Below are 16,185 nucleotides of genomic sequence, written 5' to 3'. Positions count from 1 at the left end.
CAAACATGACCAGCAGGCTCAAACGGAAACTCAACGACCTCGGGGTGGATCCCTCCAGCTCCAAGGCGAACGAATCTTTCTGCCTGGTACGCACGCTCTCAATGTCCCGTTCGCCGCCACACTCGCTGACGCGCAACCGCAGATCGGCACACCGCTGCCTCCGCTTGAGAAGAGCAAGGACACGGGCGAGTTCGTCCCTCTCTGGAAGCAGGAGGTGCGCGATGAGAAGGGTCGGCGGCGGCTGCACGGCGCCTTCACCGGCGGGTTCTCCGCGGGCTACTTCAACTCGGTCGGCTCGAAAGAAGGATGGGCGCCGTCGACGTTTGTGTCCTCGCGCACGGAGCGTGCGAAGGCGAAGGCGGCGCGCCCCGAGGACTTCATGGACGAGGAGGACCTCGCGGAGCTGCAGGACGGCAGGAAGCTGGTGGACGAGCATGAGGAGATGGACTTCGGCGGGACGGAGAGGGAGCTGAAGCAAAAGGCGAGCGCGGAGGAAGAGGAGAAGGAGTGCGTTGCTGTGATGCTCTTGTGTGAGAAGTTTGGCTGATAAAGGTGTGTTAGCGACATTACTGCTACCCTAGAGGCCTCGCTCGCCCCTGCGCCGAAGGACTCCGTTGGTGCACGGATTCTCAAGAAGATGGGCTGGCGTCTCGGACAGGGTGTCGGTCCGCGATTAGCCTACGCTCAGCGGCGCGCGCAGCTGGGGCCCCTTGCACCGAGTGAACAGGATGAGGACGAGGAGGCTAAGAAGCATATGTACCCACGGAGAGATGCACCTGTTCTGATTGCCCCCCGAAAAGACAACTTTCACGGGCTCGGCTATACTCCAGGCATGAGCCTAGAGGAAGCTGTCGGGCGGAATGCGAGGGAGGGTCCTCAATTAGCAGCTGGCTTCGGCCTAGGAGCACTGAACGACGCGGACGAAGACGACCTGGACGTGTACGATAGCAGCATGGGCACGGGCAGGAGTGGACGATCAAGGATGGCGTATGACGCTGTGGACGATGAAGACACGCGAATAACGATGGGTCCCTCCAGCTCGAGACGCGGCGCTCGAAGCCAGGCATCTGTGAGTACAGTGACTCAAGCTATCTTCAGAAAGCTGATGTCCTCTGGCAAGAGAGTCGCATCCACCTCCGCAACGCAAACATTCAACGACGGCCGCGCAGTCGTGAAAGGATTCGTGCTTTCGGATAGGCCTGTGGCTGAGGACCGCTGGTAAGCTGTCTACATGAATGTGGTTATTCCCATCTAAAGATGATATATTTTGTAGGTTCCCCCTACCGGATGTTCCGCCAGGATGGACACCCAACCCTCGACGCGTGTGGGACCAGGAGAAAGAAAAGGAAAACGCGGAGCAAACGAAGGCCGGCCAGATTCCTCCCGGCAAGGTTACACCCAAGACTCACGCGGAATGGAAGGATAGCTTCATGTCTGCAGATCAGGTACGCTACTGTGTCTCTGAGGTGGGCTTCACTTCTAATGGATTCAAACCCCTAGCGAGGATCTATGCTGGGCGAGACACCGCTGCCGTCGCAAGCACGCTCCGTTTTCGATTACATGTCGCAGAAAGATCGCGAGCGTCTACAAAATATCAAGAACGCTGCTCTCACCGCTCCGGCCACTCCTTCCATTGCTGCCCCGCCACCCCCTCCACCTCATGTGCCCGGTCAGATTGAGGTCCCTACACTACATCCCTCGATCGCCAAGGCCGCTTTGTCTGGATTTCAACCCTTCACTGCGGACCCCGTCAAGCAGTCGCGGTACACTGCCTTCCTCAACTATCAGGCGAATCGGGAAAGCGTAGGTGGTCCCTCCGGTATAGGCGTCGGTCCCATGCCTGGACAGAGCGCCGAGGAGTTCAACAAGGAGCTCGGGGATTATGCAAAGTCAGCGACGGTGTTCAAGCCGCTTTCAGCCGCGATGGCTGGGCGCTTCCGGAGTGCAGTAATTGTCGAGACCGGGCCGCAGATTGTGGAGGGCCTGCATCAACCCGTACCAGCTGCCGAACCAAGTGCAGACGAAGAGCAGGAGAATAAGGAGGACGAAGATCCGCGGATGGGCGCGGTGCGGATGGGCATGTATGGCCCGCTGACGCGCGAAGTCAACCCATGGCAGCCGGCGCGACTGCTCTGCAAGCGGTTCGGCGTGAAGGACCCAGAGGTGGACATGACGGCGGAGGCTGGTGCGGCGACCGCGGACCTTGCGATGCCCACCGCCGCGGCGAAGAACGCGGATGCGGAGATGGCGCAAGCGTTTGCGGGTGCTGCGCCGGGGTCCAAGTTCGTCAGCGCCGGGGCGATCACGGATGGCTCTGAGGCGGCGGCGGGCGGGCGGAGGAACGGGCCTCGTGATATGGCGAATGTGGGCCTCGGGGAGGACGAGGATCAGGGCAGAGACACGCTCACTTATGAGCGGCCAGCCATGGACATCTTCAAAGCGATCTTCGCCAGCGACGATGAGGATAGTGACGAAGAAGACGCTGAGGACGAGGAGGTGCAACGCGAGTCGAGTGGCGCCGTATCTACAGCCGCGAACACGGCTGGGGTAAAGACAGAAGAGGTTCCGTCGCACCTCGCTCTCGCAGAGTCCGCTACTCCTAGTTATCAGCCCAAGGACAATGGCACTACTGGGCCCGCGTGGCAGAGAAGATTGATTTGGCAACCTTCAAACCAACCTTTGTCCCCCGTGGTGACCGAGAGTCGAAGAAGGAGAAGACAAAGGATAAGGACAAGAAGGATAAGAAGAAGAAACCAAAAGCTGCTCTTCTGACCTTCGACGTCGACGAGGATGGCTTGGGCGCTGCTGACCTCGGAGCGCCTCCCTCGAGTCGACCGAAAACCAAGGACAGGACGAAGGACGGGGAGCGGAAGAAAAAGAAACGAAAGGAGCATAAAGACGAAGACGAAGACGACAGTATGTGGGTGGAAGCGCCTCCACCCGAGGTCCTGAAGAAGATACCTGCGGCAGCCATATCGCCTTCGCCCTCGAAGTCACCACTAGATGTCGAGATGCATCCGCCCTCGCTAGAGGTCAACAAAGCACCGAGGGCTCGGAAACGAGCAATAGACTTTATGTAGTGTATTTTCTCTGGATAACTGGCATTGTATCGGTAGTTTCTGCGCATTTACTCATCATCGCTACCACTGTCACTCTCGGCTTCGGCCTCTCCCTCAATCTCCTGCTCGTCGCCGGACGCAGCTTCATCGAGCTGTTGCGCAGTCCATCCCACATTATCTTCCTCGCCTTCCTCTGCATCCTCGTCGCTACTCCGTTTGCGCTTGCCATTTGCGTCGACGGCACTCAATACCTCGCCGTCCGCGAGTGCAAGGCATGTCAATCGACAGCCCTTCGTGTCGTACTCCGCGACCGGAGTCAATTGGAGCTTTTGTTCCGGAGTGGCAGGCAGATCCGCCAGGTCGTATATGTGAATCTTGCCATCGGATGATATGGTGCTAACAATGGTGGTTGATGGTCTGTTGGATGAGGGTAGGGCGATGGCCAGAATCTCGATCGCCTTCACACTGAGCATGGCATTGTGAGTGAAGGCAACAATGATTCACTGGATGACGAACCGATTGCTGTGTCCGACCATTTCAGCGATTATTGAAGGTGCCTTCTCTGGGTCGGATGGAAGGTCGTATATCGAAACCTTCTTGTCTTCCGCTGCGACAAGCAAAACCTCGCCTTCGCCATTCACTCGTTTGCAGAACTTGACGTCGTGTAGTCGTGAAGGATGGTTGATTATATGTCGCAGTTGCATGTCCTATTGTGATGCGTTAGCTTGCGAGAAGGGACACTGCTGGAACACGGGGTGCCCTACGTTTGTGTAAAGGTCGATAGTCAATTGCGAGAGTACGACGAGCTGCGAACCATCGGTTGACCACCGTACGACCTCACCCTCTGGAACGGCTCGTAAGCTGTGATATTGTAGGGGAGCAGCAGGTGCATACCTTTCCCAAGCTTTGTACTCGCCGAGCCCTTTCCTCGCATGAGGTCCCACATGCGCAACGTCCGATCTTTCCCAACGCTCAGAGCAAGCTTGCCTGATGGGTGGACGGCGACGGAGTTTACACGTCCTTTGTGACCCTTCAGTGACCGGAGAACACCCCAGTCCCGCGCATGGAAGAGGCATAGTGTGCCGTCTTCCGACGCGGAAAGTAGATGCGACCGAGAGGGAAACTCCAAATGCGTGATGGAACCTGCCCACAGTTAGATTCAGATCACTCAGAAGACAACGGGAGACGTACCCTCATGATGCATGAGCCCTCCAATCTCCTTCCGTCTCCGTAAATCCCAGACCTTTACGATCTCATCCCCGCTGCCTGTCGCCAACCATTTGCCTCCTTGTGGCGAAGCAGCTACTGCTCGCACTGAAGAGATGTGTGCGGGAAATATGAATATGGGCTTCAACTGGAAGCTGTAACGAGAGCCCTCGGCACGTGTTGACCCTTCCAGGCCGTATAGAAGTTTTTCGTACGAGCCGGCAACAACTTTGAATGTCGCCGGCGGCGCGCTTGAGGAAGGCCCAGCCTCAGAGCGTGCAGCACTCTTGGCTTGGTAAGCCTTGAGGAGGGGTGCTTGAGTCGAAGCACGCTCTTTCCCCTTCGCTGAGACAATGGCAGGAGCAGGTTTAGCGGTATGTTTTGCCGCTTCCTTTACTGTTGGCGCTCGGTGCCCAGTAGATTTTACGGATTTTGACTGGTTTGCGCTGATCTTGACCTTCTTATGAATGGACGGAGCCATAGTCTAAACCGACTGTAATCACTAAGACACAGGTGAGCTTGAAGTCGCGGATGCATAGACTTACTTTGGAAAATATAGCTGAGGGCCCTAGATGATCTTTGTGCAAAATTTGCCAACTTGAACAGTCAAGAAACAGGTCGGCTGTTATGCTGAAGGTCACAACCAGCGGGGGATACACAAGTCCTGCGCCGATCGGTTGAGGGAATATTTTCCAGGAAAGGAAGGCGACCAGTGGCTGTTGAGCGGCTGTTTGTCCTTGTTAAATTTGAAAGCCTTTGGTCAATAACGCCAAACAACGTATATTCGGGATCGTGCAGGCGCTCATACGGCGTTGTGAGCAATGCTGCCTCAGGCTGCTCGCGCTGCTGCTATCCAGTCTCAACATCTAGCAAGCCCGCCAGTAAGCCTATACCGCCATATCTCAACACTCGGCTCTCTAGAGGATGTCAATGCTAGCGTCAATGCACTGGTTCATACTGCACGTCCGGCACCGCGAGTCTCAGGGCAACGTCTGAGTGATTGTACAGTCGCTGTCAAGGACAACATCTGCACCTCAGATATGCCTACAACATGCTCATCTAGCATGCTGCTTGATTTTACCTCACCATTTGATGCTACTGTCGTGGAGCTGCTCCGAAGTCACGGTGCAAGTGTGGTCGGAAAGACCAACTGCGACGAGTTCGGGATGGGGTGAGTCTATCGACTTTATACAGCTGTTGGATGTGCTATGAACACTGGCGCAGCTCTCTGAACACGTACTCTGCGCACGGACCGGTCGTGAACCCCTTTCGAGCAGCGGGAGCAAAGTCGCCTGGGAGAAGCGTGAACGTCGGTCAGCAGGTGGTAGCTCTGGAGGTAGCGCGGCTGCTGTGGCTGCTAGACTCTGTGACGCGTAAGTGCAGATGTTCCGTTCGTTGGACGAATGCTGAAATGTGAGTGAAGGAAAGTGCACTGGCTACAGACACTGGCGGCTCGATACGACTGCCGGCCTCTTACTGCGGGGTCGTAGGACTCAAGCCTTCGTATGGACTCGTCAGCAGGTATGGTTATGCTTGTCTTCTGATTTACTTTCCCGCTGACTAGTGATGTAGATGGGGCGTTGTATCGTACGCGGACAGTCTGGATTGTGTCGGAGTCATGGCCAGAGGTGTGGACACCGTGAAAACGGTATTCAGTGAGTCTTCATATCTGGGAACGACTGTTAGGTTATATTGTAGCTTGTTCTAGATGTGTCTCCGCATACGATGCAAAAGACCCAACAGCAGCTCATCCGAGTACACGGCAAAAGGCTGTTGAAGTTTGCCAGGAGCATGGGCCACGGTTGTCCGGCGGATCACTGGCCGGACTACGTATTGGCGTTCCACAGGTAAGAACCGCCGAATAGTCTTGACGTCGCAGACCATTGACAACTTGTAGGAGTACTTCCCCAGCGAGCTCAATCCGAGTACGCTTAAACCGCTTCGGCGCGTTCTTGAGCACCTGAAGTCCCGCGGTGCCTCTCTTGTCCCAGTCTCCCTCCCTTCAACGCCATATGCGCTCAGCGCATACTACGTCATTTCCAGTGCCGAGGCAAGCAGTAATATGGCGCGATATGATGGCATCGAGTACGGTGAGTGAATTGGGTCACAAGAACGCGCGACAATGACTAACGTTTCCTAGGTTTGTACAAAGCGCCACCGCCGGGGTCTGACAAAACGAAGACGGCGAACGTCTATGCCCATAGTCGGTCAGCAGGCTTTGGCAAGGAGGTCCAGAAGCGTATACTGCTTGGCACGTATGCCTTGTCAGCTGAGTACGTCGACCTGTTTCTAGTGTCGGAGGTGACCTCACTTAGTACTCGCTCGCAGTGCCTTCGACAATTACTTCCTTCAAGCGCAGCGCGTCCGGAACCTAATCCGTGCAGACTTCGATCGTGTCTTCGCCGTACCGAACGTCCTAACTTCCTCCCCACAAAAGCCACAAACGAAGGCGTGCACGTCCTGCTCCACCCATCCGCAATTCGCACTGCTCCGCCACTTTCCTCAACGGAAGACGACGGTAGTGTCCTCGACGCGTACGTGCAAGACGTACTCACTGTCCCGGCGTCCCTTGCTGGCCTTCCTGCCATGAGCGTACCAGCCGGCCTTGGGGCAGACTGTTGGCCTGTCGGTGTTAGCATTGTGGGACAGTGGGGATGCGATGAGATGGTGATCGATGTCGCCAGAGTGTGCGAGCAGAGCGAGGTGTAGTCGGGTGAACTTTAGCACAACTGAATTCAGGCTTTGAACTGCAGCAATCACAGCGTTGTGATGTTCTTCATTGCGTACACAAGACAGATCAGTGTGCTATGGTACTTTTGGGAGTTGGTGTACGAATGACTTATGTTTTGAAGTTAAGCTATACCCATCCGCTGTCTATGGCGATGCACCGAGGTTGAGCCTCCCCAGTCTGCCATGGTGCTAATTGAGGCATCTCACAGAATTCCTGGCACGATCACGCGAACGAATCAGGACTCCAAGCACACGAGCAGACATCAAACTACGACCTACATCGACGGCGCATGCAGGGTCGCACTTCATCCATATGGGCCAGTCTAGCCACTCGATGAGAGCGTCGAATGCAGCTCTCCACTTTTCCAGCACTGGGTGCGAAATAATAGCATCGACGGCCTCGTCCGTCCTTGCCATTTCGAAGCCGAACGCATCTCTCCACGCCTCGGTGTAGACCCGGCAAATCTCGTGGAGCACCTCGTCGACAGCGTAGCGCAGGAGCCGCTCCTGTTTCGTGAACCGCGTGCTGGGGGTTTGCGCCGTGAAGCTCGTCGCGCACCCGCGCGCAGTCGCTTCGAACCACGCTGGCTCGCCGATACCTTCACGGGGCATGTACGGGCTCAGCGAGATGACGAGCTGTTTGCGTACTGCCGCAGTGATGCTCTGGAGCTGGGAGTGAGCTTGAGCGGCCGCGGAGGTATTCGCGGCCACCAGGCGAGCATGATAGAGTAGATACCGTACGTATAGCAGGCGGTCCGCGAACCTCTCTTGGATGACTTGCGCGAGAGTGCGCCAGTCAACGCCGCTCTTTTCACCGGAGTCGCGCGCGACCATGTCGGCGATGTCGGTACGCACGCCGTCCAAGTCGTCTTGAGAGATGCGTGCAACTCTGTACTGTGTGCGGGAGAGCCCGTGCCGTGCAGCAGTGAGAGAGGTGAGGGCGGGGTCGAAGAACGAGATGAGCGTGGAGGGGTCGACCTGCACACGCGTTTCGCCGGGGTAGGCGTTGTGTCGGCTGCCTGCGTGTCGGACTTCCATGAGCGGCGGAGCGAGGCGAGGGTCGGGTGTAGTGTCGAGGGAGGAGACCAATGCGAGGCCTTGGGAGATGTCGCAATACATGATTTCGCTGAAAGGTCGGTCAGCTCCCTTGAGACTCAGAGTTGAGAGGACGTCAGAGAGGCAGACCTACAAGTCGTACTCCATACGAATGTACCCATCGATACCGTATTTCCTTCCCCATGCACACGCGTCTACGATGCGGTCCAGCTCGGGATCGGAGTGCCAGGGCTCTCGCCCATGGCCAATGTCACCCCATATGAGGATGTCCTGTGTGTCCGTCACGCCGCCACGCTTGTTGGCGCTGCAACCGTCAAAATAGATGAGCTTAGCTCACGGGTTGTCATGAAGGTGAAGAGGGTGCCGTTCTGGCCACGCAGGAACGTTTGGGAGTGTTCTGGGTCGAACGCGAGCCAGTCCATGGTTGGACGTTCATTGTTGCCTCTGCCATGGTAGAGTAGGGTACCAGGGGCGATAGTAGCACGCGCGACCGAGTGACCTGACCAGGAGTGTTGAGTTAGCGTGGCAGAGGTCGCAGAGCATTTTCATACGAACCATTGGGATACTTTGAATTCGGTGCCATTTGCATGAGAGACGACAGAGACTGGAAGATGAGGTTACCTGTCGCATTCTCTCCAGCTGCTTCATCCCATGGTTGAGAACCCGATTCTCGCAGTGGCAAAAACTTAACGTTGAGCTGTGTCTGCCAGGAGTAACAAGCACTGTACACTGCAACCGCCACGCAGGCGACTACGAAGAGACACTGCAGGCTTGTCGACCAGCGCATTAGAGAAGGACGTGAGGAACATCCATGGAGGGTGCATGAGTTAGCAGATGATGTCCAGCGGAGCCATCGTGGCTGCTGTAAGTGGCTTCGTCGTGGCCACTTCAATTTCCGGATGACCCGGTGAGACAACGCGCGCAGCACACGCGTGGCGTCACGGCACACGCGTTCGTGTCACACCGTGTCCGCATCACGCCCTCGCAGCCGACTGGGGTGCCAGTGGCTGGCTCAGCATACGGCTTGCACTTCATCCACTAGCAACTTCGTCCTTAGTCTGCCGCCGCCCTTCATCATGCATCCCTCTCGCCCGCATGGTCATCCTGAGCGCTACTTGCCAGGATTCACCGACATCATCATCAGTCATGGAGCAAACTAAGTAGTTGGAAAACGAAGTAAGACCTTCCTTTCCCCGCAGCTGTCAGTGCTTGGCCCTGTATGGTGAGTCTTTGTTCACACTTAATCGTCTTCCATTCGGGGTGCTGTGACATTGACGGACTCGCCAAGTTCCGTGTCGACTACAGAGGAATCGGTGTACCAAAATTAGTCGCATTTACAGTGTGAATCTCACCTGGGATGCCTTCCCCACCGAGAACTGACAGCGTCCACAAGCTTGCCTATGTCCGCATGCCGATAGGACATGCGGGCACGACAGCCTGTATAACCGCATATGGGTTGGATCTCGCGCGGCATCTGGCAGGTTTACTATGGCCAATTAGTCGCCCTACGCAGACGCGGGGTCCTATATTACTAGGCGCATGTCTCCGAGAATTCACCTTCTTCTTCGCTCACTTTTCAGCGATGTTCTGGCTAGCGAAGCCCTGTATCCTCATCCTCGTATACTTACTTATGGCAGGTGTCCTAGCCAATGCTCATCAAGCCCACTTCTCCACTTCAGTTGTGAATGAAACAGGAGGACTCCGTGTGAGGAGACCAGGCTGGGATGAAGAAGTGGACAAGGACGCCTCCGGGAATCTCATATTCCAGTCCCTCGCATCTCTCATGCAGATGAAACCAAACTCGAGATACGGCAATGGTGAGTTATAGATTGGTGCTGCGTTCAGAATGCTGAACACCGAAGAGGTCATTCAATTGCTCGCGCCAGCATCCCTGCCAGGACATTACTGTATCATGGATCCTTCCACTCGGAGTATCCCTCGAGAGATTGGATTGCTTTCGATCCTGAGCACGCTTTCATATTCACTGGTCAATCGGACGGCACTCTCTGGACCCTCACGACGACACGGGAACTCAATTTTATCTACTTCGATGGCTGCAGTGCCAACAAGCATGGTGCCGTCCTAGATACACAAGATATATTCCTCTGGGGTCACGGTGAGGTTGGACGTAAACGAGGTGACTGGCGGGTCGACGAGTTTGCTCGTTTCAATGATGGGTGCGAGTGGGCGAAACTGCACGGCATAGACGGCTTCATCAGAATGGAATGGGACTTGTATGTGAGCTCAGTACTGCGTCGAGACATGACCTGATAAGCTCTACAGTGAGATCATGTATTGCGACTTCTCGGACGGTCTCGAGGTCGTGTCCACCATTGCTACGGTCAGCGGGGTGCCTGATGAGCGTAACATCGCACAGCCTGTGTCAAACAGTGCTGTTGAGCGGCTGGGCGGTCAGCAGGCCCCGCAGGCCTCGCACCATGGCCTACGCCAGGCGAAGAAGACCTATTTTCACATGCTATGGATGATGCGACGGCACTCATCGACTTCCCAACGCTTGTCCTCCCGAATGGCTGGAAAGGCGTCCTCCCTTTCACCTTTTTCGAATTTCGGCATACTGGCGCATGGCACAACGACTTTCCAGGCGAGCTACGGGTTCAAGTCTATCCCTCCACGCTCATTTCGTTCTTCGATCCCGCCCTTACATCTCTTGTTACTGCTCGCCGCTCCCAGAAGCGTGAGGAGTACCGCGCAGGCAACGCCTCCGCACGACATCGCGCGCGTACGAGCAGACATCGCCGAGATGATGTCGCGGATTGGAGCTTCGCAGCGCGCGGCGACGTGGACTGGATCAGCTTGCGCGCGTCGTGCAGGATCGCTACGCGGACCGCCTCCGTACATGCAGATTTGCTGCATAATCCAACGGCGAAGCATTGATAGCATAGCGACCGTGCGCAGACAACTCTTCGTATCGCTCATGCCGTACATGCCTCGGGAGGAGATCGGCGCGCATACGTGTTCGCGGAGATCGCGCGAGGCTGCGCCGACAGCTTCACCGGGAGGTTGCCTGTCGAGCGGTTTACGAAGCAAGAGCGGGTCCTTCTTGGTGCTTTCGAGGAGGTGCTTCACGAGATATGCAGAGTGTACACGGAGGCATGGTGGATGCGTTTGACGTGGAGAGCAAGAGCGAGGATGTGGCCAAGGAGCTGATGCGTAAATGACAAGGCAAGTTCGACAAGCTGGTCGAGTGGCTGGATTGGCCTCGCTGGATGAAGTGCAAGCCCGAGTGTGGCCCCGACGTGAGTTGAACGTACCGATATCTCTCTGGTAGCGCGTGCTCATTCTCTTGGTATAGGAGTATTGTTTCATGCCGCAGGCAAGACATGGGTACTACTACTATTCGCGGTATGCCAGTACTGGACCCAAGCCTGCTTGCGTTTCAATGGAGGATCAGACCTACGGACCCAGACCACATTCAGTATGACGAAAAGAGTGCTCGGAGAACAGTACCCTTGATATATACAACATTGGGTGATGTGAATACTCCGCGCAGCGTCATTATATGGCAATAACAGGATGGATACACCGGAATAAAATGTCGGTGAAGCGAATCAAGGTGGGTCTTCTGTGATCGTCCGTAGAGCTAAAATGTATTGCGTTCTATCTACCAGCATGGCACTTTTCCACCGCAGACGTCTACCCGCGGTCGCGGCTGCGTCATTAACTACCATTCTCCACAATACCTGCAATGTCCCAAGCCTTGGCATGACTCCCATATCCGGCCCTTTTCCTGTCGCATTCTCGGAAGCCGGTTCGTCCCAGGGTCAAGAACTCAATCTGCGCAGTGGCGAACCATCAAATTTGAACCGTCTGTGCCAAGACTTACAAGTACTGTACGCAACCGGCGCCAGACAGGCGACGAAGAGACACTGCAGGATCCGAGTCGTCGACCAGCGCATGAGGACAAGGTGAGAACATCGATGGCGGGTGCACGAGTGAGCAGATGCTGTCCAGTGGTGCCATCGTGGCTGTCGTAAGGGCTTTGTCGCTGCTCTCATTCCTGGGTGAGGGTGTCACGGAACACGTGTCAGTGTCACACCGTGTCTACATCACGTCCTTCAAGGTTGCACACGAGACCGCGGTTAACCAACGTCTACTTGATTCTAGTAGGATTTGTTTTGGCTAGTCTCCGTAAGCATACTCTAAATGTGACACTTATGAGCGGAGGAGGGCGGGCGTTGTGGTTGACAAGTTCTAGCGTCGACCATATTTGACAGGCTGCCGCTGCCGTAGGACTTGCGCAGTCCATCACTCAGGTGCCGTACATATATCATGGCCGTTTCCTTCCTCTTCATCACTCCTCAGCAATGTTCGGCCGTTCATGCCTTGTGTTCCATCCTCCTCCTACTCGTAGCAGGGGCCCTAGTAGCCAATGCTCAGAGTCGTCAAACATCTTTTCCACCTCCGTGAACATGATGCGAGAGGAATCCATGCGAAGAGACCTTGGGATGAAGAATCGGGCAATGACGCCTCCGGGAATCTGATTTTCCAGTCCCTCGCAGCCCTCTTGCAGATGGCACCGAATTCAAAGCATTGTAATGGTGGGTCATGAATTGATGCCGCATCACAGAATGCTGAGCCTCAGGTAGGACACTCAATCGTTCGCGCCAGCATCCCCGCTGGGACGTTACTGTACCATGGGTCTCTCACCCGAGAACACGCCTCGAGGGATTGGATTGCTTTCGATCTTGAACATGCCTTCATATTCGCCAGGGGATCGAATGGCACCCTTTTTACTCTCATGGCTACGCGGGAGCTTAACTTTATCTACTTCGACGGCTGTAGCGCCAACAAATTGGGCGCCGTCGTGGACACGCAAGACATTTTTTCTGGGGTGAGGTTGGGCGCACACGGGGTCACTGGGAGGTCGACGACCTTGCGCGTTTCAACGACGGGTGCGATTGGGCGAAACCGCACGGCATAGACGGCTTCATCAGGATGGAATGGGAATTGTACGTGAGCTCAGTTACGGTGTCTAGACATGAACTGATGAGCTCTAAAGCGAGATCATGCATTGCAACCTATCGCAAGGTCTCGAGTCGTCTCAGCTGTCTCTACGATCAGCGGAGTGCCTGACCTCCCTCAGCCTACGTCAAATAGCACGGCTGATCCACTGAATGGTCAGCTGACTCCGCAAGCCTCGTTTCATGGGCTACGACCCGGGAGAGAGGACCTCCTCGTACGCGCCGCAGATGATGCGACTGCGCTCGTCGACCTCCCACCGCTCATCCCGCCGAAGGGCTGGAAAGGCACGCTTCCCTTCACCTTATTTGAGTCGCGGCATACCGGCACATGGCACAACAACTTTCCAGGCGAGCTACGTGTTCAAATCTATCCCTCCACACTCATCTCGTTCTTCGACCCCGCCCTTACGTCCCTTGTCACTGCCCGCCGTTCCCAGAAGCGCGAGGAGTACCGCGCAGGCAACGCCTCCGCAGCGGACATCGCGCGCGTACGAGCAGACATCGCCGAGATGATGTCGAGGGACTGGAGCCCCGAGGTGCGCGGTAACGTGGATTGGATCGCCCTCGCACGCGTCGTGCAGGATCGCTATGCGGACCGCCTGCCGTATATGCAGTACTTGCTACATAGCCCTGCCGCGAACGTATCTGAGCACATGGTGCTCCTGCGCAAACAGCTCGTCGTATCGCTCATCCCATACATGCCCCGGGAGCATATCGGCTCACCAGACTGGTTCGCGAACATCGCGTATAACTGCGCGGAGAGTTTTGCTGGGTGGCTGCCTATGGAGCGATTTACGAAGCAAGAGCGGGTCCTGCTGAGTGCAGTCGAGGAGGTGCTACACGAAATTTGCAGAGTTTACACGGAGGCATGGGTGGACGCGTTCGACGTGGAGAGCAAGAGCGATGATGTCGCCAGGGAGCTGATGCGGAAGTGGCGGGGTGAGTTCGACAAGCTCGTCGAGTGGTTGGACTGGCCTGGCTGGATCAAGTGCGAGCCTGAGTGTGGCCCTGATGTGAGTCGAACAAATCGGCAATTCTCTGGATGCGCGCGCTGACTTCTAGGTTGTAGGAGTATTGTCTGATACCGCAGGCGAGATGGTGGTCGTGGTATGGCACTGACCCTACGTGCGTCTCAGTGGAAGATGAGACGTACGAGCCTCAGGCTGCGTGACAGCTAAATAAAGATCGGCGAACGGCACTCTTGATATATAGATGCAGTCTTGATAAGAAATGGTAAAGAGCGGCATGATGACTAAAATTAACAACATTGTGCACTGTGGTAGTGATACTCCGCGCGCTGTCGAAACGCAGGTGTGTATGGGATACGATATACAGATGTTGCCAGCATGTCAAGGTACATGCTCTGGCCGTCCACGAAGCGAAAGTATCTTCCGTACATTCTAGCTGCCTACCAGCATGTTACTTTTCTACTGCAGGCCTCTATCCGCGGCGGTCGGCGCCGTAACTACAAATTATTCACGATACCTGCAATGTCCCGGGTGCCACGCCTCCCATGTCCGGCCCTTCTCCATGCTAAACGGAGAGCTCGCTCTTCATCCCGACGGGCATGCCCATGTCGTCGTGACTCTGCACGACCTTCGAGATGTCGACGGCGACTGGCTGCATGACATAGGAGCGGTCCTGTGCAGTGTGTACCCGACGAGAAGGGATGCCGGAGGACGTCGACGGGTGTGCTTGCTGCGCCCAGCCGAGGCCAACGCGCACGTTGATCATCATGAACGCGATCCCGGCGATGGTGCCAAGGGTGTCGACGGCGACGTACTGCAGGTTGCTTGTCGCTTGATAGCAGCCAAAGAAGAAAGCAACGTAGGTCCTGCGTGCCCCGCCGCGTCAGATACGAAGAGCTAGTCCGAGAGTCTGATCGACTTACGTATAGAGCGCGGCACTCTCGACGATCGTCGCAAGGACCCTCTGTTCATGGCTTGAGATGCAATCGGCATGGTGAATATGAGGTACTTACCGTCAGATTTCCACCTCCATACGACGTAGACCTCTGGCGCACACGCCACACTCGCCACGCAATGCCAAAAGAGCAGTAGATGTTTGTGCTGAATGAGAGTCACATTCTGTGAAAGCTCCAAGGGTCATTATACGCACATGAAGGTACACGAATAGTCGACTTGAATCCATTGGCTAAGGGACGAGATGAAGACAGAGTTGCCGGTTGCTACCTGGGTGAGCTTGTAAACGATTCCAGGTCCCGCAACTGATAATGCCATATCAGCACACGCGTGTTTGCCAGGTGTCCCGTGCACTTACTACAGAGCCCGAGGACGGCAAGACACGGAATCACGGTGACATAATAGTTGTATGACCAGACGACCCACAGGCGATAGATCTGAATCAATTTCAGGGATAGCACATCTAGACGCGAGGCATACAATGACTTACGAAGAGAATATCGCAGACGATGAGCGTCGCGATCAGGAACGCCGTCTTGACGGCCTCCGTGGTGAGGGCAATGTTCTCATAGTAAAGCAACGGCGCCGCGCCTCCATGGAAGTTGACAAACGCGTCGAAGAGGCGGTAGATAGTCATTACCCAATGCTATCAAAACGCGCCAATGAGTATCGCGCACAGTGAATGAAGCTGGGTTGTACCACTCACGCCAGTAACCGTGCATGTCACAAACACCGACCCAAAGAAGACCGGGGTTATGTACTTGCGTATCACGGAGCTGCCAGAACGCTGTGCAACGGCGCGGGTGAAGTGGAGGTACATGAACGTCCCCGACAGCATGAGGAATATGCCATAGAGCACGCTCTCAAGGGCTACCGTACCCAGGTTGCAGCTGACGAGGGGAGGAGTCGACATGGCGCCCCGGAAGACCAGCGAGACGGGAATGCGGGGAGTACTCTGTTACGGAGTGCTCGGCTATGATCATTATATATCTTGCTTCGCTGGTTGCCCCGCACGCAAAAACGTCTAGCAGACGCTAAGCTCGGTGAGCAACGCGAGCAGGGCACCGAGTTTCGACCGACGTACGTGATTTCGCTCTTGGGCGGCAGACTTCATGCCGACAGCTATGGGCAGAATGGTCTCGCGGATGTAAATACCTGGTAAATACTATGATCCATCTGCGCGTCGTCAAGATCGACGTTCCGGATCAGGCTAATCAATTCACCTTCAAT

General features: G+C 55.7%; 7 protein-coding genes across 7 annotated transcripts; 4 read left to right on the top strand and 3 right to left on the bottom strand.

Moving 5' to 3' along the window:
* Positions 1-5: 5 nt before the first annotated feature.
* Positions 6-3,080, top strand: B0H18DRAFT_875905 (uncharacterized protein; the record flags this gene model as incomplete). Its single annotated transcript, XM_048040460.1, has 7 exons — positions 6-86; positions 143-507; positions 562-1,069; positions 1,121-1,218; positions 1,274-1,445; positions 1,501-2,602; positions 2,647-3,080. 7 exons carry the CDS (start codon positions 6-8, stop codon positions 3,078-3,080), a joined length of 2,760 nt encoding a protein of 919 aa, XP_047893949.1.
* On the bottom strand, positions 2,950-4,967 carry B0H18DRAFT_303388 (WD40-repeat-containing domain protein). The gene is made up of 6 exons (XM_048037462.1): positions 4,811-4,967; positions 4,251-4,758; positions 3,954-4,202; positions 3,824-3,903; positions 3,576-3,766; positions 2,950-3,524 (listed from the first exon to the last, which is right to left on the bottom strand). The coding sequence occupies exons 2-6, from the start codon at positions 4,744-4,746 to the stop codon at positions 3,128-3,130; spliced, it is 1,413 nt and encodes a 470-aa protein (XP_047893948.1). The 5' UTR covers positions 4,747-4,758; positions 4,811-4,967; the 3' UTR covers positions 2,950-3,127.
* A 362-nt stretch (positions 4,968-5,329) lies between these two features.
* B0H18DRAFT_1118677 (amidase signature domain-containing protein) lies at positions 5,330-6,855 on the top strand (the record flags this gene model as incomplete). The annotated part of the gene is made up of 8 exons (XM_048033827.1): positions 5,330-5,436; positions 5,490-5,638; positions 5,708-5,786; positions 5,838-5,920; positions 5,974-6,112; positions 6,177-6,355; positions 6,406-6,538; positions 6,594-6,855. The coding sequence occupies 8 exons, from the start codon at positions 5,330-5,332 to the stop codon at positions 6,853-6,855; spliced, it is 1,131 nt and encodes a 376-aa protein (XP_047893947.1).
* A 193-nt stretch (positions 6,856-7,048) lies between these two features.
* B0H18DRAFT_303381 (uncharacterized protein) lies at positions 7,049-8,356 on the bottom strand. The gene is made up of 3 exons (XM_048037461.1): positions 8,181-8,356; positions 7,275-8,121; positions 7,049-7,209 (listed from the first exon to the last, which is right to left on the bottom strand). The coding sequence occupies exons 1-3, from the start codon at positions 8,210-8,212 to the stop codon at positions 7,123-7,125; spliced, it is 966 nt and encodes a 321-aa protein (XP_047893946.1). The 5' UTR covers positions 8,213-8,356; the 3' UTR covers positions 7,049-7,122.
* Positions 8,357-9,681: 1,325 nt separating this feature from the next.
* On the top strand, positions 9,682-10,322 carry B0H18DRAFT_876027 (uncharacterized protein; the record flags this gene model as incomplete). Its single annotated transcript, XM_048040470.1, has 2 exons — positions 9,682-9,868; positions 9,916-10,322. The coding sequence occupies 2 exons, from the start codon at positions 9,682-9,684 to the stop codon at positions 10,320-10,322; spliced, it is 594 nt and encodes a 197-aa protein (XP_047893945.1).
* Positions 10,323-12,155: 1,833 nt separating this feature from the next.
* B0H18DRAFT_1004463 (uncharacterized protein) lies at positions 12,156-14,299 on the top strand (the record flags this gene model as incomplete). The annotated part of the gene is made up of 7 exons (XM_048028489.1): positions 12,156-12,325; positions 12,493-12,610; positions 12,659-12,876; positions 12,909-13,021; positions 13,072-13,110; positions 13,134-14,046; positions 14,103-14,299. Coding segments are annotated over 6 exons (1,503 nt in total), but the record flags the coding sequence as incomplete, so codon positions are not given.
* A 267-nt stretch (positions 14,300-14,566) lies between these two features.
* Positions 14,567-15,868, bottom strand: B0H18DRAFT_1084865 (uncharacterized protein; the record flags this gene model as incomplete). Its single annotated transcript, XM_048031847.1, has 6 exons — positions 14,567-14,867; positions 14,925-14,975; positions 15,152-15,260; positions 15,314-15,392; positions 15,446-15,601; positions 15,662-15,868. 6 exons carry the CDS (start codon positions 15,866-15,868, stop codon positions 14,567-14,569), a joined length of 903 nt encoding a protein of 300 aa, XP_047893943.1.
* Between the last annotated feature and the right edge of the window lie 317 nt (positions 15,869-16,185).

This window comes from Fomitopsis serialis (assembly GCF_022376445.1).
Source record: "Fomitopsis serialis strain Sig1Antser10 chromosome Unknown B0H18scaffold_29, whole genome shotgun sequence".
NCBI classification, from domain to species: domain Eukaryota; kingdom Fungi; phylum Basidiomycota; class Agaricomycetes; order Polyporales; family Fomitopsidaceae; genus Fomitopsis; species Fomitopsis serialis.
This window is presented reverse-complemented; position numbering and strand designations above follow the sequence as displayed.

Coding starts and splice junctions, on each gene's coding strand:
- B0H18DRAFT_303381 (XM_048037461.1), bottom strand. CDS start 8,212: ATGGGTACATTCGTATGGAGTACGACTTGTAG. Junction 8,122..8,180: donor GTATGGAGTACGACTTGTAG/GTCTGCCTCTCT, acceptor CCGACCTTTCAG/CGAAATCATGTATTGCGACA. Junction 7,210..7,274: donor ACCCTGCATGCGCCGTCGAT/GTAGGTCGTAGT, acceptor TGATCGTGCCAG/GAATTCTGTGAGATGCCTCA.
- B0H18DRAFT_303388 (XM_048037462.1), bottom strand. CDS start 4,746: ATGGCTCCGTCCATTCATAAGAAGGTCAAGATCAGCGCAAACCAGTCA. Junction 4,203..4,250: donor AGGGCTCATGCATCATGAGG/GTACGTCTCCCG, acceptor AACTGTGGGCAG/GTTCCATCACGCATTTGGAG. Junction 3,904..3,953: donor GAGTACAAAGCTTGGGAAAG/GTATGCACCTGC, acceptor GAGCCGTTCCAG/AGGGTGAGGTCGTACGGTGG.